General features: G+C 33.0%; 1 protein-coding gene across 2 annotated transcripts; it reads left to right on the forward strand.

The window, feature by feature from the left end:
- Positions 1-1,492: 1,492 nt before the first annotated feature.
- CYLC1 (cylicin 1) lies at positions 1,493-26,634 on the forward strand. 2 transcript variants are annotated; one of them, XM_055106927.2, is made up of 5 exons: positions 1,493-1,557; positions 10,221-10,261; positions 11,809-11,927; positions 13,237-14,973; positions 26,484-26,634. In XM_055106927.2, exons 1-5 carry the CDS (start codon positions 1,544-1,546, stop codon positions 26,514-26,516), a joined length of 1,944 nt encoding a protein of 647 aa, XP_054962902.1. In that variant the 5' UTR covers positions 1,493-1,543; the 3' UTR covers positions 26,517-26,634. The 2 variants fall into 2 exon arrangements, with proteins under 2 accessions (XP_054962902.1, XP_054962901.1); XM_055106926.1 differs by having other exon boundaries at positions 1,502-1,560; positions 26,484-26,630.
- Positions 26,635-27,387: the final 753 nt, after the last annotated feature.

Genomic DNA, 27,387 nt, shown 5'->3' on the forward strand with positions numbered 1-27,387 from the left:
ATTTTCTATAGTTGCTAGTTGATATTTCTGTGGTGGAGTGAAGCCTGGGACCACCTATTTTGGCATCTTGCTGATGTCACTCTACTTGTAGAAATGTTTAAATGCAAAATATTATATGCAGAAAAATTACCTATAATTATTAGCATTTTTATGTGTTTACATCAATTTTTACAATAAATTTATTTGCTTTATATGATATATATCAAACTGCATGAATAGTTTTATGTTCCATTTTTTCAAGTAAATGTTAAGTATATGATGATGAGCAAAATAAACATGATTCCTACTGTCATGAAAATATAGGATTTACTGAAACCATTCCGTAGTTTCGAACATTTAGAGTATTTCTAGATTTTAATATTTATGTAGAACTGTAATTAATGCCTTTGTGCTAAATATTAATTTACTTAGGAATGAATTTACTCTGCCAGAGGAGTGAAATTACATTTTTATGGCTTTTAACTCATAGTTAATATTCCTTTCAAATACATAATAGTGGTTCACTTTTACTTAGAAATTAAATGGCCTTATATTACTTTCCTTAAGATAATGCTATTTGACTAGCTTGTGAAATTAGTTTGTTCAATGAAAAAGTTATGAGATATACTGCTTTGTACTGCTCAGGTAAAAATTATCTTGGTGTCTTGGATCACATTTTTTTCATTAAAAGATAAAATATCATTATTATATAAGAAATATAAACTTACAAAAATGAAATAAAAATTCAATGACAAAAAGTGGTGAAAAATAAGAACTAATGAATTGCTTTTTCTCCTGTGGCTAGAAATATGGTCACTGTTATCTAAAACACATATGGGCAATTTTACCTGTATACATTCCTACCTGCCCAGAAAGGTTTTTTATCTATAATGAATAATTCACATTTATGGGTTTTATATACCAAGTAGCTGTTTATAACTTGTTCTAACACAACTCTGTGCATAATAAGAGTTGTTTTAAGCTTTGGGTGAAAAGTATTTTTCAGATTTGTCAATAGTAGTTTAATAGATAGTTTACTTTTGCTGAATTTACATATCCAAGAATAAGACATCTTCAAGTTATTTTATGGAAATGCCACTATAAATGTACAAAAAGGTTGTAGAGGAGAAAAGCCTAAAAGTGAAGAAAATGTAGTAAGCTACCACTGCTCTTTTTAGAGGAAAATTTATATTCTTCTATTTTCCTTTCAGCACATATATCTCTTACACACACAAATATACACACATAAACACATCTTTGTGCACACATGCACATTCAAAGTTAGTGTTAAAAAAGGCTGATATGAAATAATTAAATATTTAATAAACCAAACAGGTAGATTCAATTAATGAATACTGACTAATTCAGTTCAAGTTTTAAAAAGTGGAGTGTGAACACATCCACAATTTAAAAATAGGTTTCAAAAACACCTGTGCACTTTAAAATATGACTACTCTGTCCCCTTTAAATTTCTTTTATTTACAATCCCTTTATGATGTCATCACTCAACATTACCAGTTTCAACTTACTATGCTCAAGTCCAGGCAACATACAGGCAGGGGAAATGTCTCTTCCAAGGTTGTAAGTCCTCTTTTTAATATTTTTTTAGTATTTTAAATAGCCAATATGCTCAATTTAGTTACAAATGTATATGTTTAGCTGTAAAGAATGTTTCTTTCATAGTCGTTTTATTTATAAATTAGAATTTGTATTTTAAACAGAGATATGAAATTTTCAATAATATCTTAGATGTTTTGCTTTGAAATTTCACTAGTGCAGTCTTGTTTACAAAATACCTGCGAATCTTGACTGTGATCTCTCTGAGTCTCAGTTTCTTATAACTACATCTTGTTTTAGGAATCATGGAAAGAATAAACTTATGTGAAAGCACTTTAAAATGTAAAGCAGGATACAATGTAGTAAGACTTTGTATGCTAGTTTGGTAAACTTAATTGTATGTGTAGGCAAAATTAGACCGTTCTATTTTTCTGATAAATACATTATTATGTCCAAGAAAGTGCAGTAAGTTTATTTTTTAAAGACTTCATTAAGTAGAAGATAAAGTATTATTCATATGGAATTAAACAGTTTTCTGAAGTCTTTAGTTGCTGTAGTGTTGTTTTTTATTTTAAAAGTCAATTTCCTCTTAAAGAATATTTCTGAAAGTAGTTTAAAAATTAAGATAATGTAAGCCATGCTAACTTACACCTACCAGATAATATCCCGTATATATTAAATTGAACTATATGAGATTGTTTATATTAAACTATTTTGACCTACAAAAATGGAAATTTCTCATGGTACAACCTAATAAAAAACACTTGTAAAGTCTATGAAAAAAATTCAATTAATGTGGAATAAAAATATGGGTATATGACCAGGCAATTTATAGGAAAAAATCTTAATTGCCAGTAAACTTTAAAAAGTGCACAAATTCGAAATAAAAAGAAAATTTAGAAAATATTTCACTCAGAAATTCAAATTTTGGAGAATTATTCCCTAGAAAGGAATTGCAGACATTTTCCCTCTTTAAATGATACATGTCTGTAATGTCCATATTTTTTTCTATTAGTGTGTATTACTTTTAGAAAATGAAAATTCAATAAGTTTGAAAGAAAGAAAAAGAGTGGGCCGGGCACTGTGGCTCATGCCTGTAATCCCAGCACTTTGGGAGGCCGAGGCGGGTGGATCACGAAGTCAGGAGATCGAGACCATCCTGGCGAACACGGTGAAACCCCCGTCTCTACTAAAAATACAAAAAAAAAAAAAAATCAGCCGGGCGTGGAGGCAGGCGCCTGTAGTCCCAGCTACTCGGGAGGCTGAGGCAGGAGAATGGCATGAACCTGGGGGGCGGAGCTTGCAGTGAGCAGAGATCGCGCCACTGCACTCCAGCCTGGGCAACAGAGCGAGACTCCGTCTCAAAAAAAAAGAAAAGAAAAGAAAAGAAAAAGAGTGATTTGATCTAGAAATTAAAATTGAGCTCCCCAAAGTGAGCGTCTCAAATCACTAGCGCTTTTACAAAGACATTTCTAATTTGATTCTGTCTACATCTGATCTTCCCTCTTAGATCACAAAGACCTTAGGTTTATGTCACCATTAGGCATTATCTCTTTGAAACTCACTGTCATCAGCAACACCCTCTATGTCCTCCTCTGACTCCAATCTGAATGATAACTCTGTCCTCTTGCTGTATCTGAAACCCAACTCTCTCTCAAATTCATTGCTTTTCCTGCAGCCTTCAAGAGGGGGTGATGTTTTCCTTCCTACATCCTCTCCTACCACTGAACCCAAAAATGCAATAAAGTCTGCTTTATTCCTCAATGCTATTTCCAGGTCATTCTCCTTTCTTACTTCCAAAAATAGCCAACTTTGAATCTCATGTCATCAACTTATATCACCTGTGACCTTTCCTTGTATTCATCACCTGACTCCTAGTACTCTACTTCATTTTGTGATGATTTTCCGTCTGGCTATCACTTTCTCCAAAAGTACCTTTGTCTTAATTCCTAGTAATTTTACTATTAGGTGATCAATCTCATATCTAACATTTTAATTATTTGACTTTCTCTTCTCCAGTTATTTTGTCTTACATCCTACTTTAGTGGTTTACTACTGCACATATCCCTCCAAAATCTCAAATTCAAACATTTCACTCTCCAACTGATACGTCATGTACCTCTAATAACCCCATTCCAACAATTCTACCTCTAAGACTGATCATTGATTCTACTACCTTTTCCCTGTTCCTTGCTAATGACCTTTCTGTGGCTTTTCTTCTGTTGCCCACCATAAATCCTTACCTATCTTAGATTTTTACAGGCTCATGGTGAATTAGCACAAATATTTCCTTGCATACATCCTCAGTTCCCTTTATCCCACTCTCTTTTTTGACATCTTTGCTGAAAAAACACTTAATTTTTAATAAATTTAAACCTCTAATCATGCCACACACCTTTGCAAGATAAATGAGCATGAGAAAAAAAATGTGTAACCATAATAATTATCTTCAATTTAAATATAAAATGACAAACTTCAAGTGGGCCATTAATGCTACCTGGCAATTACATTTCTCCACCAGAAAATATAGTAGTCTGCATTCATCTTTACCCCAACACCACACCTTCAGTCCTGTTAGAGCAGATGCTTTCTTCTTGCTGCATTTAACTCCTCTAACTGGGCATGCTAGTTTCCTAAGGCTACTGTAAGAAACTACCAGAAACTGGTTGGCTAAAACCATCATATATTGTCTCACAATTCTGGAGACTACGAGTCCAAAATCAAGGTGTCAGCAGGATTGGTTTACTCCAGAGGTTCTAAGGGAGACTCTGTTCCGTGCCTCTCTCTCCTAGTCTGACTGTTCCTAGTATTGTGTGGCTTGTAGATGCATTACACCAATATCTGCCTTCATCATCACATGGCATCCACGTTTTGTCTATGTCTGTTTCTCCCTTTGTTCTTATAAGAAAAAGATTTCCTTTTCTTATAAGAACACTAGTCACTTAGATTAGGGCACAACTTAATTCAGTATGATCTCATCTTTATTTGATTACATCTGCAAAGATCCAATTCCAAATAAAGTAATATTCACAAGTACCAGATGTTAGAACTTAAATATAAATTTGGTGGACATAATTCGACTCATAACACAGGATTGGATTTTGTTCACTATTTATGCATATAGCTTTTTTGTTAACTCATATTCTTCCATATCATCATTTTTTCTTAACTCTTTGTAGATTTTGTCCCATCAGTGTTCAAAAAAAGTAGTAACTCCTACCACTTAAAAATCCCTTTTCCACTTAAAAAATCCCTTTTCCTTCACAGCCTCTTCCAGCTCCCACCCCATTTTCTGTCAGCTTTATATAGAAAAACTTCCCAAAATAATTATTCATATTATCTCTACTTCCTTTTCTCCAATTAACAATCTCTTTTTAAACTAGATTTTAATTGAAAAATTGAATGCATATATATGGTGGATAATTCAAAAAGAACAAAAGGAGAGTTGGCAAAATTCATTCTCCTATACTAGATTCCCAGACCCATTACTGGAGATAATCACTATTACTAGTTTCTTTTCTCTCCCAAACTTATTTCAGATTTTTGTCCTTACCATTCCATGGAATGGCTTTCACATTTACAATTCCACTAGCAGCACTTGATACAACTGAGCCCCTTCATGAAATATTCTTCTCTTGGTTATCATGTCACTCTGCTTTCTTGGTTTTCCTTCTATCATATTATCTATTCCTTCTCAGCTTCTGTTGCTGGTTTCTCTTTACCTCTTCAATCTTTAAATGTTGAATAGCCCAAAAACTTAGATCTTGGACCTCTTTTTTTCTTATCTGCACACATTTAGTATACAATATCATCCAGTCCAATGATTTTATATGCCATCTAAATGCTGATGAATTCTAAATTTATATCTCTGTTCCAGACCACACCTCTAATTTTCAGATTTATATGTACAACTAATTTATTGACAATTCCACTTTGATGTGTAATAGATATCTCAAACTTAATATGTGCAAAACAAAATTCTTGTTTTATACCCCTTCTAAACCTGCTCATCCATAAGTATTCTGCATCTCAGAAATTGGCACTACTATTCACTCAGTTGTTTAAGCAAACATTAACATGCATACACACACACACACACACGCACCAACATAGCTTTGGCATCATCCTCGATTGCCCTCTTTCTCTAGCAGTGAACATCCAGTACATCACCAAATCCTATAGGGCTTACCTTTAAAATATATCTAGAATTTAGTCTCAACATCAGTTCTGCCACCAACTCTAAACCATTTTGATCTCTTATTTAGATTATTGCAAAAACCTCTGTGCATGTTACCTTGATTAGTTTCATATTGCCTCTGTAACAAATTACCATATACTTTGTGGATTCAAATGATGGAAATTTAATCTCTTACTTTTCTGGAAGACATAAGTACAAAATGAGTCATTCAGAGCTAAAATCAAGTTATTGGAAGGGCTGATTCTTTCTGAAGGCATCAGAAGCTATTGTATTCCTTGCCTTTTTTAGCTTCTTGTGGCTGCTAGCATGTCTTGGTTTTTGACTGCATCATTCTAATCTCTGCAATGTTGTCATATTGCATTTCTTCTGTAATCAAATCTTCTTTTACCTATTTCTTATATGCACAATTGTCATAACACTTAGGACCCACCTGGATAATCTAAGATTTTAATCGCACCTGCAAATTGTCGTTTGCCATGTACGGTAAGATTCAAAACTTCCAGGGATTAGAAAATGGTATCTTTAGGGTATATTATTCAGCCTACCACAGTCTGTCTTGAACCCTAAATATTCATGTCTATCCCACATGCAAATACAGTCACTCAAAACTAAACTAACATCTACAAAACTATCACCTCATTTCGGTATTAACTCAAGTCCAACATCATTTCCAAATATCATCAGCTCTAAAGTCCCAGTTGCTATAGTGTAAATCATCTAAATCAGGTATAGTGAGATTCTGTATGTGTTCCATCCTGGGGTGAAATTACCCTATATCTGTAGAAGTGTAAAATTAAAAAACACATTTTCTGCTCCAAAAATACAATGATTGAACATGGATAGAATAACAATCATAGACATTTTAACTCCATAAAATGGGAAAATAAAAGAAAAATGGAATCATTGGCCTCAAACAATTTCTAAGTCAAACTGAGTAAACTCTGTTAGATATCAATGTCTGTGAATAATCTACTGCGGCTTGAGATTCCACTACCTTGGCCCATGGCTCCACCCCTGGGCTTTCAGCTCTATCCTCAGAGTTAGCCATCATTTTTCTTAAAGTATAGCACATGTTTGCAACTGAGTCACTCTGCCAGCCTGATTCCTGCCTGTATAGATTTGTCCGTTTAATTCTTTCATCCTTCCTCTCTCTGTCCATTTGCATCCCAAACTCTCAGTGTTTCTGCTGGTATAACATTCTCAGAAACTCATGCTTCTCTTGTGTATATTATGAGGATTCCAGCCATTAAAAAAAAGGTTCCTCCACAGATGTTTATACAGAAAATATTTTATATATTTAGTCTATATTCCTGGCTTTTGCTGAGATGGTTGATCAGATCCATAAGTCACATGCTTTATCTTCCAACACTAGCAAAATATTGTCCAGCCCCACTCAGCATTCTCTCTGGAGAACACTTCCCTGACAGTGAACCTTAATTTATCATCTTTTAAAATCTGCATAAAGTGAGAATTTCCTAAATAATCAAGTCCTGGTGATTGTTTGCATAGCAATTCTTTCCTTAATTATATTTATTTTCCTTCTTATTTTACTATAGGCAGCAAGAAGAAACTGCATTATACATTCAATGCTTTCCTTGAAAATCTCCTCAACTGAATATCCAAGTTCATTACTCAAGTTATGTTCTTCACATAACTGTAGAACATAGTTCAGCTGTTTCTGCCACTATACAGCTGGAATTATCTTTCACCCAGTCTTCAATAACATGTTTTTCACTACCTCCTGAATTCTTACCAGCAACATCTTTAAAATCCATATTTCATCAAGTCTTTTTATGATGATTTACGTATTCTCAAAGATGATTTAGGCTTTCTTCTACAATGTTCCTCACTTTCTCTGAGTTCTGACCAACAAAGTCTTCAACAACCATATTTTCTAGCAGTTTTATTCAAGGCAATCAAGGCTTTTTCTATCACACTCCTCAAAATTATTTTAACCTCTTCCCAATGCCCAGTTCCAAAACCACTTCTACATCTTTAAATATATGTTACAGCAACAACCACTCCTGGTACCAACATTTGTATTAATTTTCTATTGTTGTTGTGGAAAATTGTCACAAACATAGTAGCCTAAACAACATAGTTTTACAGTTCTGGATGTCAAAAATCTAAAATCTATTTCACTGGGCTAAAATCAAGGTGTTAGCAAGGCTGATTTCTTCTAAACTCTGAGGGGAAAATCTATTTCTTTGCCATTTTTAGCTTCCAGTGGCTGCTCATAATTTTTGACTAGCCCCCATTCTTCCTCCTTCAGAGTGCACCACTCCAGTCTCTGCTTTCATAATCACTTTGCCTTCTCCTCCTCTGACCCTCTTTCCTTCCTCTTGTAATAATTTTGGTGATTACATTTTGTGCCCTATTGAACAATCCAGAATAACCTTCCGGTATCAAGATTCTCAACTGAACCACTTATGCAAAGTCCCTTTTGTCATATAAGATAACATGCAAAGGTCCTAGAAATTAAAATACGGATATTTTTTATTATTCAGCCTTCAATAATACTTAATGTTTAATTGTTGAATGAAAAATTTAGAGAAAACTACAGCATAATTTCTTGTCTAAGTTTAAGGATTAAATTCATTTGATTATCAGGAAATAAAGTTTAAAGAAAAATGATGAATTAAACATAAATGGTGCAAAAACAATAGGACAAGAAGAAAGTTATGTTTATAAACAGTAGATTTGAAGTAGAGAGTGCATAAACTGAAAAGGAATAAAATATTTTAAGAGCAGGATTTCACTCCAGATCAAATCAAGCAAATATAATTATTCAACTATATTAAAAAATTGCAAATTTGGAAGTTTATTATGAACACTGAAACACTATAAAAGCACAATGAAAATATTACCTATTATTCATATTGTTGTCATAACCATGCTATTTCTCTAAAGAATCTTTGTCATGATGTTCAAAGAAATGTGTATTTTCTTCTATTTAGTTATTTATTTTCTATTTCCATTATTAGAGGAGGAAAAACTGGTACAGTTTGTAATAACTAGATAACGGGAGCTCAATATATCACTATATTTCATTATGGTTATAGATTTTATGCCCAGTTTAATAAATATGTGTCTACTCTACTATCATTAAGATATTCTCCTCTGTTACCTCCTAGAAGTTTTATTATTTTACAGTTCAGCTTTAGGTCTTCAGTCTATCTGAGACTGATTCTGGTACTTATTGTGAAATGGTGGTCAAGAATCACACTTTTCCCCTTGTAGATACTTAATTGATTAAAATCATTTATTGAAAACACCATGTTTCCCCAGTGCATGAAAACTTTGGTATAATTTGTGTGACTTTATCTATATAGGTCTCTTATTTTGCTTTCTATTCCACATCATTAGTTATGTTTCTTTGTATCTATATTCCATTATCTTAATTACTGTCACTTTAAAATAACTTGGTATATTAATATGTGGCATTATATATCTTTCACGTTATTTTACTTCCAAATTGTCTTGTATATTCTTGAATCCTTTATTTACATATAAAAGCTAGAATCACTAGACAGTAATCACAAAAACATTTAAAAATTATTGGGATTGCATTGAATTAATACTTGAATTTGAAAATAATTGCTACATTTTGTATTACTGAGCCTTTCACACTCTAACATGGTATATATTTCTATTTGTGTATTTTTTAAAATTTTATCTTAACAGTTTCTACTGTTCAGTATAAAGCTATTATACATATATATTTTTATATTTATTTCTGGGTATTTGCTATTTTTTATTTGATTTCATAAATGGTATTATTAAAATATTTTCTAAATGTTTTTTCACTGGTATATAGAAAGGTAATTATAGTTTATCTTTTTGTTAAATTTTAAAGCTCAGGAGTACATGTGCACATTTGGTATATAGGTAAACTTGTGTCATGGGGGTTCACTGTACAGATTATTTAATCACTCAGGTATTAAGCCTGGTACCCATTAGTTATTTTTTATGATCCTCTCCTTCCTCCCACCCTCCACCCTCTGATAGACCCCAATGTGTGTTGTTCCATTCTATGTGTCCATGTGTTCTCATCATTCAGCTCCCATTCATAAGTAAGATCATGGTGGTGTTTGGTTTTCTGTTCCTGCTCTAGTATGCTGAGGATAATAGCTTCCAACTCCATCCATAGCCCTGCAAAGGACATGATCTCATTCATTTTTATGGCTGCATAGTACTCCATAGTGGATATGTACCACAATTGGTTTATAATAGGGAGATTAATACGAATTAAAGGTAGACATTCTTTAAAAATGGAGATAAGAGAATGAATAAAATTTTTTGAAGTGTTGCAATTGAAGAATTTGTTATAATAATGAGTGACAATAAGACAGTTCCAAATCACTGATTAAACATAGCATTGGGCTTTGTTTTTTTAGAAATAAAGGATAGATTACTTAAAAAAATAGTTATTTTTATTTATTGCCCATAATACAAACTTAATTAAAGCATTTTCTTCTTTTAATAGGCTAGAAGTAAACATCAGAACATATGATAATTCCATTCCAAGTAAGAATTTAGTTAATGAAGTTTAATATTTCTTAGATTGGAAAACAATTTTAGGAACTAATGACTAGTATATTCCATTAAATGTGATAAAGCAGAAACTGCTATGAATTTTTATAAACATTTTATAAAAGCATGTATGCATGATATTTATATGTGTATGTTGGTAGGTGTGTATGTGTGTGTATATCTCTGGCCTTGATGTAGATTTGCACTCACTGGTTTTGAAGAAAGATTTATTCAGTTTGTTCTCCTTCATAATACAAACCAATTTTACTTGTATAAGATTCCCTTGTGTTTAGAATTCATAATTACAGTAAAGAAGGCAAATATAGTCAGAGAGATGAAAACAGTTAATGAACAGCCCATTTGTTAAACAGCTGCAACTTTAGGAACGTTTACGTTAATATACTGAGCTGAAGTCTGCCTGCACTGCTATAAATATTACCCATTGGTTCTAGCCCACCCCTCAGGATACATATAAAAGAAGCCTATAACAATGTGATTAAGAGCATGGGCTCTGGGGCCAAAGTACCTGTGTTCAAATCAACTCTGCTACTTACTAGCTTTAATTAATAAATAATTAATAAGCTAGCAATTAATTTAACCTCTCCCTCTCTCTGTGCTTTATTTTTCCATATCTGTAAAATGGAGACAATTATATTATCTAATTCAACGCATTGTTGTAAAGATTAAACAAGTTTACTAAAATGCTTAGAACACAGTCTGGCACATAGTAAACACTACATAAGTGTTAGTGGTTGCAGCTATGCTGTTATTACTATGACTACTTTTCGCCAATGTAGCAGCTCTTTAAAAATCTAAATATAGTAACCGTATCTCTGGTTAGTCTCTCCATCTCCAAGAGAGCTATGTTGAGTTTCGTTACCAGTTCCACTTTTGACATAGTTTTCAGATAGTTTGATCTTCCTGATCACCCTATTCTTGTCCTCAAGTACGTATATGGCCTTCTTTAAATAGAATCCCCAAAATGGAATGCAGTATTTCCACCTAGGGCCCTAATTCCTGTGGTTCGGGATGCCACTGAGGTCAGAGAGGTGATAAAAGAAACACTCAGATGTAATCAATCAAGACGTTTACTGACTGTTGTCAACACCATGCTAGTTATTATGAAGACTATAGCAGAAGTTATATTGTCTGCAATCTAACTAAAGTGACATAAAGAAAAAAAAAACAGGATAGACGAGATGATGTAGATATTTTCAAGGAAACAGTAAATCTCTATTTTCTATTCCTACTGTCTGATTATATAATTTTACCAGCATGATTTAAGTATCTGTGAAAATTAGTTTAATGTAGAAAATAAAATTACAAATTTCATTTTAAATAAAATTCAATGATAAATAAGAAAAATGGTTTTTATTTTCTCTGATTGCTATGCAAATAAACTAGGAACTCTGAGGAAAAAATCTATATTTTAATGTATAACTTAGTTTAATTTAAATAATATGTTTCTTACTCAAGAATATTTCAGGTCTGTGGAAAATCTGACATTAACTCCAAATTGTTTATTATCCTTTCTCATTTAGTCAGTGAATCAAGCAGAAAATCATGGAATCAAAAACACTTTGCTTTGACATTTCCCAAACCACTCCAGAGAGGTACAAATGATAAATCAAGACCTTTGAAATCACAAATAACAGTTACTGTAAGTATAGAAAAAGTCATTTTTAAAAACGAAATCTAAGTTGGTAAAGCATATATAAATATAAGTAAGGCCTATGTAACTTGAATTTTACTACCTGTTGGAAGATATTTTTAAATTTGTAATTCTCTGTACAACAGGCTGCCCCTACCTGCTTTAGATTAAGCTCATATTTGTACATAATTATCCACATCAAAGACATTATCTAAGCAAGCTGGAGAACCTAATACTGCACCTGGCAAGTTCTATCAGGACATGTTTACCAGCTGCAAAAAGCAGCTAAAATTTAAATATTAGAGCAGAAACTGATCTTGATGAGGTTTCAAGGCCTCCTTATTTTACAAAATATGAAATTCAGAGACTTGATATTAAGAGATTCAAGTTTTCTACTGTTTCTCTAAAGTCGAGTTATCCTATCAATTAGCAAAAGGAAAAATAAGCATATATAGGTCAACTATTATGATATCAAACAACTTTTAAAGCATCTCCCAGAGCAAAGTTACAGTCAATGCATTTATTCAAGGGTCATTTATTACATTTTTAGTGATCCAACTTTCATGTTTCTCTTCAGGTCATCTTTTAATTCCATATTACCATTTGCTTGTTGGCACCTCTACTGAATAATTGAGGGAAAATAAGAAGTAATTTTAAAATCAGTCTTTATGGTTATTTATGACTACAAGATTTGGCAAATATTTGGGTGAGATTTGAAAATAAATTACACCACTGCTGCACAAGTTAATGTGAATCAAGCATCTGTTTATTTCATTCAGTTTATGCCTTTGTTTCTTTTTTTTGTGCAGTGCAGTTGGGGTCACAGACTCTCAATTTGACAAGACACTTTAAAAGCAGGAGTAGAAATTAGGCTAGGGTTTTACAACTATTACAGGAACTGTCATAACAAACTTCAAGTGGATCAGTTTATTTCTGATTTAACTTGGGGATAAACAGTGTTCAATATTTTCCAAAAGATTCTCCCCATATAGAAGTCCCAAAAGCCTACTGTTGGTATTTGAGGACAAGTCCTGGAATGTCATGAGTCACTGTGGGCCTGCTCTAATCTCAATATGAATCATTAATGGAATCATAAAATTCCCACTAAAGTCATTTTATTTCCAAAGTGGAGTTATATGTCTCTTTCTGTCTCTCTCTTACACACACACACACACACACACACACACACACACAACCTTGAAAGAGAAAAAAACTAAGTTTAAATAGATGGTTAATAAAAATATAAACTTTTTTATGTTTCAATATAGAAAGATAAAACTCATTCACAAATGCTTATTATTCTAACCAATCTTTTCAGAGACATGACAAAAGAAAACTAGAAGAAGGCCAGAAACCAGCTCATAAATGGATAAGGCATTCTTTAAGAAAAATTTTGCAATGGCCACCTATTTACACAGCTGCCAGGGAACAGACTCCATTCAGACATCTTTATACTTCCAAAACCCATCTTAAAAAAGCAGAATATAAAAAGTCCAAAGATGAAAAAGGAGGAACACCTTTGAAGAAAGATTCCAAGAAAAAAGGAGGTTCATATGCAACAAATCCAGAATCCAAGCAAATAGTAGAAGAGAAAACTAAAAGACAAAATGAGGCAGATAAAACTCCCTTAAAATCATCACATGAAAATGAACAATCCAAGAAGTCAAAATCCAGTTCAGAAACAAATCCAGAATCCCAAAATTCTAAGACAGTCTCAAAAAATTGTTCACAAAAAGATAAGAAAGATTCAAAGAATTCCAAGAAGACAAACACTGAATTCCTACATACAAAGAACAATCCAAAGAAAGATTTGAAGAGGTCAAAGACTAGTAATGATCCCATATCAGAGATTTGCTCAGAAAATAGTTTAAATGTTGATTTCCTCATGTTAGTGGGACAGTCTGATGATGAATCCATAAATTTTGATGCATGGTTAAAGAATTACTCACAGAATAATTCAAAGAATTATTCTTTGAAGTATACAAAGAAGGACACAAAAAAGAATGCAAAGAAAAGCTCTGATGCTGAATCTGAAGACTCAAAGGATGCTAAGAAAGATTCAAAGAAAGTTAAGAAAAATGTCAAGAAAGATGACAAGAAAAAGGATGTAAAGAAGGACACAGAGTCTACTGATGCTGAATCTGGAGACTCAAAGGATGAAAGGAAAGATACAAAGAAGGATAAGAAAAAATTAAAGAAAGATGACAAGAAAAAGGACACAAAGAAGTACCCAGAGTCTACTGATACTGAATCAGGAGATGCAAAGGATGCAAGAAATGATTCAAGAAATTTGAAGAAAGCTTCAAAGAATGATGACAAGAAAAAGGATGCAAAGAAAATTACATTCTCTACTGATTCTGAATCTGAACTGGAGTCAAAGGAGAGTCAGAAAGATGAAAAAAAGGATAAAAAAGATTCAAAGACAGATAATAAAAAGTCTGTCAAGAATGATGAAGAGTCTACTGATGCTGACTCTGAACCGAAGGGAGATTCAAAAAAGGGTAAAAAGGATGAAAAGAAGGGGAAGAAAGATTCAAAGAAAGATGACAAAAAGAAGGATGCAAAGAAAAATGCAGAATCTACTGAAATGGAATCTGATTTGGAGTTAAAGAAGGACAAGAAACACTCAAAGGAAAAGAAAGGTTCAAAGAAAGATATCAAGAAGGATGCAAGAAAGGACACAGAGTCTACTGATGCTGAATTTGATGAATCTTCCAAGACAGGCTTTAAAACATCTACAAAAATCAAAGGTTCAGATACTGAATCTGAAGAGTCACTATATAAACCTGGGGCTAAGAAGAAAATTGATGAATCAGATGGCACATCTGCAAATTCAAAGATGGAAGGACTGGAATCAAAGAGAGGATTCAGAATGTCATCCAAAAAGACTACATTCAATGAAAAAGGGGAAAAAGCAAGTACAGGTAGAGTTCCTCCATCAAGAGAAAAACCACCACTCCCTGCTTGTGAGCCTTCTCTACCATCACCAAAGGTCAGACGTCTTTGTTGGTGCAAGATGCCTCCTCCACCTCCAAAACCAAGATATGCTCCTTTGGTAAGTTTACTACTGTTTTATATTTAGGCTGAAATGGATATAAAATGAAAGACTTTTTAAAGTTTGAATTTATGTTTTCTCCAAATAATAGTTATCTTTTACTAGAATATTGACAACTTTGTGACTCGAAGGTAAGAAAAATAAAGAATACCTCACAAGGATGCAAAATACTGCAAAAAAGTTATAAATTTAAGAGAATAGAAATTATTTGGACTACAGAAGAGAGACATGACTTGTGATTTAAGAAAACATGTGAAGTTATGTATAAAGAAGGTCATTTTGCAAAAAAAAAAGTGGTTAAGTTTTATACTTGGAAAAGAACAAAAATGAAAATTGACTAAAACTTCTACAGGGGCAGATTTAAGCGAGATATAAAGACATTCCTGAGAAGTTGCTGAATACAGTAAAAGCTAGATTAACCAAAATTCATACATAGCAGGTGGAATACATGCCAAGATTCAACTGTGCAAAAAAATTAAATTATTTAATCCATATCTCAAGTGGATTTTTTATGAGCCCTCATTATAACTGATATCAGGAAACAAAAGTTAACTTTTCAGAAATAAATATATCTTCTCTAATTTATAAACCTCATGTTAACTTTATCTATTTGGAGGTAAATACTCTGTCAACTTAAAGCTACTACTTCTCTCATCCAGGAGACTTTCCCTTCAATCCCTTCCCCAATAGTCTGATTGTAAGGGAAAGCATAAATAGACATATTACATTAGACAGAGGAGTTCTGGATTAGTTCTCACACTGCTGATAAAGATATACCTGAAACTGAGAAATTTACAAAAGAAAGAGGTTTAATTAGACTCACAGTTCCACATTTCTGGGGAGGTCTCTCAATCATGGCAAAAGGCAAGGAGGAGCAAGTCACATCTTACTTGGATGGCAGCAGGCAAAGAGAGCTTGTGCAGAGAAACTCCCATTTTTAAAACCATCAGATCTTTTGAGACTCATTCACTATCACAAGAACAGTGTAGGAAAGACCTGCCCCCATAATTCAATCACTTTCCACTGGGCTCCTCCCAGGACATGTGTGAATTGTGGAGGTTACAATTCAAGATGAGATTTGGGTGGGGACACAGCCAAACCATATCAAGTCCCTATTCTACATGTTTCCTCCCTTTCTGTCTCTATGATTTTTGGTTGGGTGTAACTCATTTACATGATTTCTGGGCATCAATCTTTGTTTCCTATGCTTGCATGGTATTCATTGTTTATTCTAAGCATGGTAGGACTGCTGCCCTCTGACCTGTTAAACTCACGGCTTCTGTAGATACGGCTAGTTCTTGACCCTAAACTTCTCATTTTTATTAATTTCCTCCTCCCTTTCTTCTCCTCATTTCTCCCCCTTGTCACCTTCTTGTTCTTCTAACTCAAGAGATTTATATTTCCTCTTTTAGGCTCAGAGAGATCTATTTTATCTTATATTCCAAATATTTTCTATCTTTGGTTTATGATAAAACTTTACATATGTACATCAATTTACTTCTCATATATTAATATTTTTTGGAGATAAAAACATCTTTTATCACTCTCAGAAAGCCTGGGTTTCAAGTCTAGCTTTCTCCCAGCAGACCCCAAAACTCTGCTTTGAGACTCAAAGTTGATTAATGACCCCCTTGCTCTAGGTGATATCTTCTTTCTCCACCAGATTGAGTTAATGGATGGCTAACCACTAGTGTGACAATACTTATAAGAAATAAATGTACACTGGGGAATAATTTTTAAGATAAGTAAGAAGAAAGACTCTCAAATAGCTAGACTCTTTTCCACAGGCAGTTTTTAGGAAAAGTAAATAAAATATAAGAAAAAAATTGAATACAAGGATTAATTTTAATTAAAAAATATCTTTCAGGGTATGTTCTAGGCTTGTACAATTCATGCCAAGTCTCTTTAATAAACTTCCATATGCTTTGCCACCATTCAGTTAGGCTTTTCTGTCTCTACTACTCCACTGAAACTTTTCCTTTAAAGGTTACCAAATACCTTCTTGTGGCCATATCTATAGGCTTTTCCTCCCTCCTCATCTTATTTCATAATTCAACAGCATTTAAACTAACCTCTCTGTCTGGAAATACTTCCATTACTTCACTTCTATGACTGTGCTCTCCTGTTTTTATTTCTACATACTGGTAGATTTTAACCACCTTTATTGTATCCTTCTCTGCCTCATTATTAAAAATTGGAATGATCCTGTCTTTGTCCTGGACACTCTTTATTTACAGTCCTCCCTTTGTGAGTTTATAGCATTAAATGGCTTTAAATATTATCTATGTATTGATGATTCCAAAATTAATATCTCCAGTTATGACCTTCTAATTGAGCTCCAAAATCTCTCCAGCCACTTACTTGAAACCTCCACTATAGTATCTACTGGGCATCTCATACTTAAAATGTTTAAATAATATTTTTAACCCCACACTAAATTCTATTCCTCCCTTAGCTGTCTTCATCTTATCAGATGGCACCACCATCCAGCCAGTTGATTATTTTTAAGCCTGGACATAATCTCCTTCTCACTTCTTTTTCTCACCCTACACAGGTAATCCATCAGCAAGACTTGTTTACTCTACCTCCAAAATATGTCCTGACTGAATCCACTTTCCTTATCTCCATTACTACCACCTTCGTTGCTCCAATCATCACCATCATTAGCATCTAGCTATCCATTAACTCATTATGTTGCCCAGGCTGGTCTTGAACTCCTGGGCTCAAGCAATCTTCCAGCCTTGGCTTCCCAAAGTGCTGGGATTGTAGGTGGAAGCCACCATGCCTGGCAGAATAAAATTTCTTACCCTAGCTTCTAGTGTCTACAATCTTTAGCCCCTGCCAATTTTTCACCATAATCATGTAGTACTTCTCTTTTCTCTTGTCATCTAGCCAAACTGGCATTCTTTTTGTTTCTCATAAACACCATGATTGTTTTCTTGCAAAGCCTTTTCATGTGCTATTTCCTCTGATTGGAATGTTCCTCCCACAGATCTTTGCATGTCTATTCCTTTTCATTATTTAGTTTTTCAGCTGAAGTGTTCTCTTTAGAGAAGCCTTCCCTGACTACCTTACTTTATGTTACCCTCTCCTCCACCACTATGCAGTCACCCTCCGAACACTGCATCATACATTATTTGGCTTCACTGAATTTATATTTATATAAAATTATATTTTATTCATTTGTTTGTTAATTATATTCAACATCAGAATTCAGGTTCTATGCAGGCAGTGAATCTAGCCTGTTTTTTCATATATATATATATTTATATATATAAATAAATATATATAAATATATATAAATATATAAATATATATAAATATATAAATATATAAAAATATATATAAAAATATATATAAATATATATAAATATATATAAAAAATATATAAATATATATAAAAATATATATAAATATATATATTTATATATAAATATATATATTTATATATATTTTTTCATACATGTCCACAGATTCAAAAACAGCAGCTATATATATGAAAATATATATTTTAATACATGTCCACAGATTCAAAAACAGCACCTATGTTATATTTAGTTGGTTGAGAATTTGGTCCCTCTAAAGAGCTACATATCACAGTAGGAGACATTCGGATATCCCTTTTTCCAAGCATTTTTCCTCTAGATATGTCATTAAAACAAGTATTTTTTTAAGTAAGGGTAGTCACAAAAATGCACTTTACATTCTAATTGGATGTCTGGAAGAGAATACCTATGTATCCTGCTCAATTGTGTATGGGGAACTTATGAACAAACTTTGTTATTGAATCTTATGGAGTTTTCTCCTTCCTTTTTTTTTTTTTTTTAATATGGGCTTGAAGAATGATGGCTTTTCTCCTTTTCTCCTCCACTGGAGTCCTAGTGATTCTCACAGTAGCACATAAGCACATAAGAACCACATAAGCAGTGCTGTGTTTCAGGGTCAGCACTGTTTACACTCCTGGATTAAGATTATTTACATTTGATATTATGTTTATAAATCTTAGCAATATTCTCAAACGTAAGTGAAGAATTCTTTATATTCCAGATGCTAAGGTAGAAAAGTAGGGTGTTATGTTTAGGGTGTTTTGTTTTCCATTCTGTATGTGTATATACAATCTTTATTAACAAAAATACAAATACAACAACAGAAACAATATAAAATACGTAAAGAAAAGCTAATCATTTAGATCCTCATGTCCACTTTCTGATGCCAAATCCCCCTATTTTCTCATCTTCTAAAGGTAAACAATGTTAGCAGCCTGGGGTCCATTTTTCTCTCTTACACCATTTCCTTGTACAAGCAAATGTAAGGAGGGAGAGAGAGAGGGAGAGAGAATTACATAATTTGTTTTGAACAAAATACAATCATGCACATGTAGTAAAGTACAACTTATTTTCTCACTTGACAATATCATGATCATCCATATAAGTCGTTAGACATACATCTATTGTTATTGTTCTTATTTCCAACTTGCTTGTGAAAACACACACAGAATTTTGTGTCAATACCATACATTGTGATTTGTTTTCCTTCCATCTTTTAAGTTTTTATTTTTGCTTATCTCTCTACTTCTCATTCCCACTTTCACCCATCGCTTTTTTTCTCCTTTCTAGGTAACACTTATCAACAACTTACTATGTTTCATTCCATACTTCTCTCTAAGGTTCACTTTACCATATCAAACATTCAAACACACACAGACACATACACACACACACATGCACACAGTGGTAGCATCTGGCAGCAGAAGAGAAAGTGTATGGCAGCTGGGAGCAGGAGGAAGTGAGGTTTTCTTATTGTTTTATTTTAAGATAAAGAAATAATACATACTTCTTTGCATCTTGGTCAGCAATAGTTGTTACAGCTCCTCCTAACTTTTGCCATTCTAATGGATGCATAATGATATCTCATTGGTACTTTAATTTGCATTCTCCTAAATGCTAGTTTGTTTAAATATCTTTTGAATGTTTGTCATGCCATACGTTTGATCTTTTGAGAATTATTTCTTTGTATTCTTTGTCCATTTTTCACATGGGTTATTTGTATGTTTCTTGCATTTATTAAAGTATCTTTGCATATTATAGGTATTACTCCTTCATCTGTCTTCCTTGTTGTATTTTCCCTAGCTTTCATGTCTATTAATTATTTTGCAGTGTATTTTGCTGTGCACAAATACTAAATTTTTACATATTCAAATACATCTATAATTTCTTTGGTTGTTTCTTGGCTGTCCGTATTCGTGAAAATTATCTTCTCCACAGAGTAGTTTTTAACAGGGACTAAAACAAAAACTAGTCCTTAGTAAATAATAAACTGTCATCGATGTCCAAATTGAGCATTGTGACAATCAAGGTTTTATTGTACTGAAATGAGTTAACAAAGGAGATGTCTTAATGTCTTTCCCAAAAGAATTAAATACGTTATTTGAAAAATCAGAAGTCCCATGCAAGTTGTATAATCTAGTGGCTACTGCATACAGCTTTGGAGTCAAATAATTTGGATTTAAATCCTTGCTCTATCACTTACTAGCAGGATACTTTTCCCCAAAAGTATCTTAATCACTTAAAATATTAAGTGATTTCTTTCTTAATCACTTGAAATATTATTTTTTCTCAAGTATAAAATGGGATATTAATAAGACCTTCCCTATAGGAAAATGAAACATGTAAGATGTTTAGTATATTATCTGCTATTTTATTATGCATATTCAGGGAGCACCACTCCTATCAACATCCTTCAAATAACAATGCATGTGGCTTTTAATTTCATCCAGGTTATATGAGCACAATGTAAAAGAAACCAACGTATTAGAACATGTTTAATTCAACAAACCAATCAATATTTTTAACTGCCACCCTCTCCTCAATAAAATTAATTAATTGATAGCATATTTCATTTTCCAGGAGGAATTATCATTTTCTGAGCATGCAGAGGTTACATGACATTATGCTCAATACTGGGCAATTGATTAAAAAGCTTATCTTTCAATTTCTATAGTTAATTAGGAGTCAAAAGAAGACAGACTAAATAATCAGAAAACCCAAACTAAGGAGACTACAAGTTGATTCACTGTTCCTATTCAAGGAAAGTGGGTGTTGTTGTTGTTGTTGTTGTTGTTGTTTTGTATTAAACTGGAAAGCACTTCAAGGAAGTACTTATTTCAGGTGAAATCAGTCAAAACGCAAATTGAAGTAAAACACATAAGAACCGTCGAACTTGGTTCACTTTATACTTTTTATTTTTTTCTGGGACACATGTTCCTTCATAATAAAATAAAGCAAGTAAATCCCTCTCTTATTCTGGGCCTGATTTCTCATCTCTAAAATGAAAAATTGAACTAGGTGAGCTGTAATTTCAAATTGTATGGCTAGCATAGTGGGATGAATTTGTCATTTCTTAGTTGTGCCTGCCTGAAAGATATCGGTCATATGTCTGCCCATAACAGTGATGGACTACGGATAGAATATGAGGCTAACTAGAGAGTAGAAGTGACTGACACACTAGAGCACAAAAAAAATAATGGTAACATTGGACGGAGATTATTACCACAAGAAATTATTCTTAGGAGGATTCATGAATTATTGGGTACCACTGATTTCTAAAGGTTTTTGAAACATTTTCGAGATCTTTGTACAATATATAATCATGATTCTGGAGATAATTTATTTTTGAAACTGTCATTACCTGATTTTTTTTTTTTTTTGAGACAGAGTCTCGCGCGATCTCGGCTCACTGCAACCTCCACCTCCCAGTTTCAAGCGATTCTCCTGCCTCAGCCTCCCGTGTAGCTGGGACTATAGGTGCTCACCACCACGCCCGGCTAATTTTTTGTATTTTTAGTAGAGACGGGATTTCACCGTGTTAGCCAGGATGGTTTCGATCTCCTGACTTCGTGATCTGCCCACCTCAGCCTCCCAAAGTGCTGGGATTACAGGCGTGAGCCACCGCGCCTGGTCACCTGATTTTATCTATTGAAAAGAATACTGGAGTTGTTTTAATTTGAAGCCATCCCACTGTATTTGATAAAGTTACAGTCAAGTACCAGTGTAACTGAATGCCCCAGACAGACAGAAAGATATAAGTGCCTACTGATATGTTTCTGTTTTTATTTCCTCTGCTGGTTATTTCTATATCTCTGAATAATATATTTATATGACTACTTCTCAATTTTACACATTTTCCATTGGTTTTCTTCCATAACAGATAAAGATATAGGTTGTGTACATCATCCTCTCCTCTCTAATTGAGTCCTATATTTGTTTTTAATATATTTGCCAATTACCTTTATAATATTAAATATTATATTTGTAACCTTTTTCCTACCCTTTTGCCCTACTTTTCTCTTCTGTTCTTCATTTCTGTACCTTTTCTTTAGTTCTTTTTTAAAAAGTGCTCTTTTAATAGTTCCCTGCAATGACCTTTCACTGAATATTATGGTCTTGTCTGTACCTACATTAACTTGTAATCTCTTGCCTTTATAAAAACTATCTCTTCCCTTAACTTCCCTGAGTTTCTACTATTGTGGTTTTCTTTCTTGCTACTACTTTTCTTTTTCCTCTCCTACTACTGTTTCCGTATCTTCAATTCTTACACTTCTTCCTCTTCCTACATCCAACTCAAAGTTGTTTTCTATGGCTCAGTTATTAGACCTCAACTCTTCTCTATATACTCTGGGAGCATTAGTCTACCACTATGGCTTAAATTTTCACTTCTTTGTAGACATTTCAAACTGTATATCCCTAGACTATTTTCTCATCCTAAATTTTGTCTATTAGCTCCTATATTCAAACACTTTCTAAGCTCCAAGAGATCAGAAAAAAATGAAATTTTTAAATTTCATTTTTAATTTAAATTTAATCCACCATTGGGGCCTTTTCTGTTATTCTGGTAAAGTCATTTGCAAATGAGAAATATAGTACCTAACCTACCCATTATAACAAATGTTCTTAGGTGCAAATATTAAAAAAAAGGTGTGAAAGGGTTTTATAAATGACAAATCATTATACAAATGTAAGACTTTATTACTACTATTACTGCCTTATGCCATCATTTATATTACTCCTCTTTTTTCTTGCAATTGGTTTCTCCTTCTTCTCCAGTTGTCTTCTTCAAAGCTCGACTTTCCCTCAAAACACTGTAACACTTATATTGCTCTCTATTTGTTGGGTTGATATTAATATTGTGTTCTAATTCTTTCCAACTACTGTAACACTCAGAGTATCATTCTGCATGTAGAAGATAATTAACAACTATTTGTTGACTGATTAACTTAAAAGTTTGGTAATAAGTTGAAAGTTTATATTTGGAATTTTGTCATATTTAGGAGAATTATCAATCTTTATTACTATGTTTTATCTATCAATAAATATTCCTTGAGCAAATATTCCGTGTCAGGTACTGTTCAAATCAATGAAGATATAAAATGCATATGTATTTCTTTCAAGGAAGTTAAAGTTTTCACCTAGGGAATAAAAATTCTAGCAGCTTTTGTTTTAGTTGTCCTCTCTAAATAAAATAACCTTCTCTGAAAATAGGAACACTCAAAATATTATACAAAACCAAGAAGCTTTACATTCTTTTCTCATCTATGTAATTTACTCAGTTGTTATTATGGTTGTGCGTTGTATCTATCTTCTGCTAAAAAGTAAGCTGCATGATGACAAAGCTCTTTAATTTGTTTACTAATGTATTTGAAATTCCCAAGAAAGTGGGCACTCAATATTTGCTGAAAAAGTGAATGTGGCATTTGTTAGAGGACTACCAAAAAATGAATGAAAGAATTTCTTGGCAGTTGTATAAACACAGCTGGAGCTAGGTAATATCAAATTTAAGTATGTTCAGTTCATAAATTATTTATTCATACCACAAAGCTGAAGTAATATTTCAGCTTGGTTATAAAAGATAAGCAAGATTTTGACAGAGACAATGGAGAAGTTTATATTCAAAAATTACCAACTAATTAAAAGCAGAACCAGGCTGTGAAATTATATTATGAGATGCAATATTATAGCATGATGTCTAAGGGTGAAACTAACTGAAGGAGAAAACAGTTTACAGCCTAGAAGCCAGTCAAAGTGGAGGGTGGGAGAAAGAGTTGGCAAGTGGCATGATAAGCATGATGACAGGCTAAGGAAAATAAAAGCAGCAGAGAATATTGTGATGCCTCTTCACAACAAGTTTTTTTTAGAAGAATGTTATTCATGTTCTTAGCCTACTTTTTGATGACATTGTTTGGTTTTTTCCTTGTTGATTTGTTTGAATTTGGTGTAGATTCTAGATATTGTTCCTTTGTCAGATATATAGATTATGAAGAATCTCTCCCACTCTGTGGGTTGTTTGTTTACTCTGCTAACTGTTCCTTTTGCCATGCAAAAGCTCTGTAGTTTAATTAAGTCCCAGCTATTTGTCTTTGTTTTTATTTCATTTGCTTTTGGGATCTTGGTCATAAATCCTTGCCTAAGCCCAATGTCTAGAAGGGTATTTCCAATGTTGTCTTCTGGAATGTTTATAGTCTCACAAATAACCACTAAAGAACTTACTCATGTAACCAAACACCACCTGTTCCCCAATAACATATGGAAATAAAAAATAAAATAAAAAACAAACACTAAATTATAAAATAGGTGGGAGGAATTTCTGGTTTGTTCTATGATACGATAACTTTTTTATGCATTTTTAAATTGCATGCACTTTGCTAACAATTTTTTTTCCTATTTTTTAACTGTGTTACTGTGTTGCTACTTTGCTGTGCCCAAGCATAGAGACTCCTTCATCACCAGCTGTGAGATTTGGTGTCTTCTCATTGACCTCTGACTGTCAATAATAATTTCTAATTCCAAACTCTGTCTTTCTTAGAAAATGTCTTATTTTCTAGACATTACCCAAACTCTTTCCTATATGGAAAAAAATTCTACCAGCTACTACCATTCTCTGAGCTATGAATCTAATTCCTCACTGAGGTATTAAGTTTAATTTTGGTTACTCTTTCCATAATAACTATGGTTTAATCGAGGCCTCTAAAGATCTTAAACTCAAAATCTAAATGAATGAATTTTAAATGTTTGAATTTGGGGTAATGTGAAATGTTCTAGAATGTGACATTTCTAGTGCCTCTCCCAAATCACAATATACAGGTAGAAGTTATTCCACATATATTTAAGGATAAAACAAGCCAACATTTTCTTTCAATTATTTGGGATACATAATGATATAGAAAAAAACAATGAACTGTGAATCAAGAGTGCTATGATAAGACATATTTCTGAGAATGAAAACAAGATCTGTATAATAAAAAAATCAAGAAATAGAAATAGATAAGTTATACAGGAGGAAATAAATATGAGGCAAAATCATAAAAATATATTGACAATGATTAGTAATCAGAGCAACCCCAAGAGATCATTTTGCACCTAGTAATGCGACTATTATATATATATAAATCTTATGCATATTAACTATATCAATACATAAAATATAATTTTTATATGTATTGTATATATAAGATATATCTTACAACTGTTGAAGCTTCAGTGACAGCAGTACATTTATTCACTGCTGACTTCAGAAGGGGACCAATATAAACCAGCTTAACTTTCCTCTGGGCCTATATAGGAATATGTAGGAAGAGTCATAAATGATAAAATAATATTTGACTCAATAATCCCACTCCTATAAATATAATAAAAAATTTTCAGAAGAAAATAAGAAGAAAAAACAAACTATGCATAAAGAGCATGATTGCAATACTGTCTATAAGAGAAAAACTTTGGTATAAATGTATAATATATAAAACTATGTATACTTATAAATTAATGTATATAATATATTTGTATAATGTATAAAATTAGAGGGGGGTTAGTAAGATCTGAAACAGATTAGTATGCATTCATTGAAATAATAATGATGGAGCCTAGGAAATTAGAGGGAAAAGTTTGTACTAAAAGGCTAAGAGAAATAAGCAAGAAAAAATACTATGGGATGGCAACTAAACAGAAATCTTCATGTTTGTGGATAAAAAGTATGCATTAATATGCAAATTCAAAAATAATTGTGTTAGTGTGGTGGAATTTGGGGTGAATACAAGATATTTTAAATGCATTTTCATTTTTTACATTATATTTTTATTTTTAAAAGTTCTAATCCATTAATGTAGTTGTGAAAGTTTAGGCTAATGGTGTAACATTGCTGGGCCTTGGCTCCTGTACAAACACTGATGATTGGACTACCATTCAGTACTTCTCACTCTTTAGTGTCCATTAAGATTATTCAGGGAGCTTGTTGAATGTGCATACTGCTAGACTATATCTTCCCAGATTTTGACTTGGTAGGTCTGGGGTGGAGACCAGGGATCTGCGTTTTTAATAAGAAATAATAAAAATGATATCCAAGTTCCCTTTCAACTATGACAGTCTGTGCTTTCGTGTGATCCTTAACACATCATAGTTGTCTTGATTAATAGACAAATAAAGCCTTTCTTTTTATTTGCATTTTTCTACTTTGCTCCTCAGCCTGAAGCACCGTGGATTCATAAGCTGCTTTAAAGAACAACTGAGCACTTGGTTTCACAGAATGGCCTTACCACAGTAAGCACCAGCTACTCTCAAATGAGCATTTCTACCTCTGTGGAACTGAAATAAAAACAAGTCTTCCATGAGTATCAAGAGTTGCTTTTTTGCATATAATTTACAGAAGTGATTTATAGACATGTTTTTTATTATTTATCAAATGTCTCAATTATTCATACCAAAATAATTTATCATTTTACCCCATGTTCTCAAGCTTCAGTCTGGAAACTATTTCTGAGTTTGGGTTCAAATGTACTCTGCTTCAATACTCTTACCATATTTCATTAAATTTCTCTTTTACTTAGCATTCAAAATAAAAGTAAATAGAGAATGAAAGGGAGGAAGCAGATCTTCCACACCCTTAAGAGAAACAGAGAATATACATAGATATTAACCCCTGACAAAAATTTTTTGTTTGGCCAAACTTTCATCATACTCCTGAACCATATCCTAGGCCTATCTAGGCATTTCCCTTGTAAAATCCGTTTTAGCAAAAAAGCTGCTAAATCAGTTTATCAAGAGTCTTACACCCTTAATAACTGATCCTTCAATATATGATCGGGTTTCTCATCATCCACCATCTTCCAGGTGATTTCTCATCACCCTAGAATCCTGTTAAGTCAGTATAGCCAGAATCCCCCCTTATCCCCGATGTTACCTCTCAGTAATTTTCCATCCACTGACTAGCACCCTGCTTTTTGACTATAGATTCCTACTTGCTCATTCTATATTCAGAGTTGAGCCCAATCTCTCTCCTCCAGTGAAATACCCCATTCCCATGGTCCCTACACCTATCCAATGATAGCTTCCCTTTGAAGAAAGTCTGCTTACCATCTTCAATGAGTGT

The sequence above is a fragment of the Pan paniscus genome, chromosome X (assembly GCF_029289425.2).
Source record: "Pan paniscus chromosome X, NHGRI_mPanPan1-v2.0_pri, whole genome shotgun sequence".
In the NCBI taxonomy this organism is placed as follows: domain Eukaryota; kingdom Metazoa; phylum Chordata; class Mammalia; order Primates; family Hominidae; genus Pan; species Pan paniscus.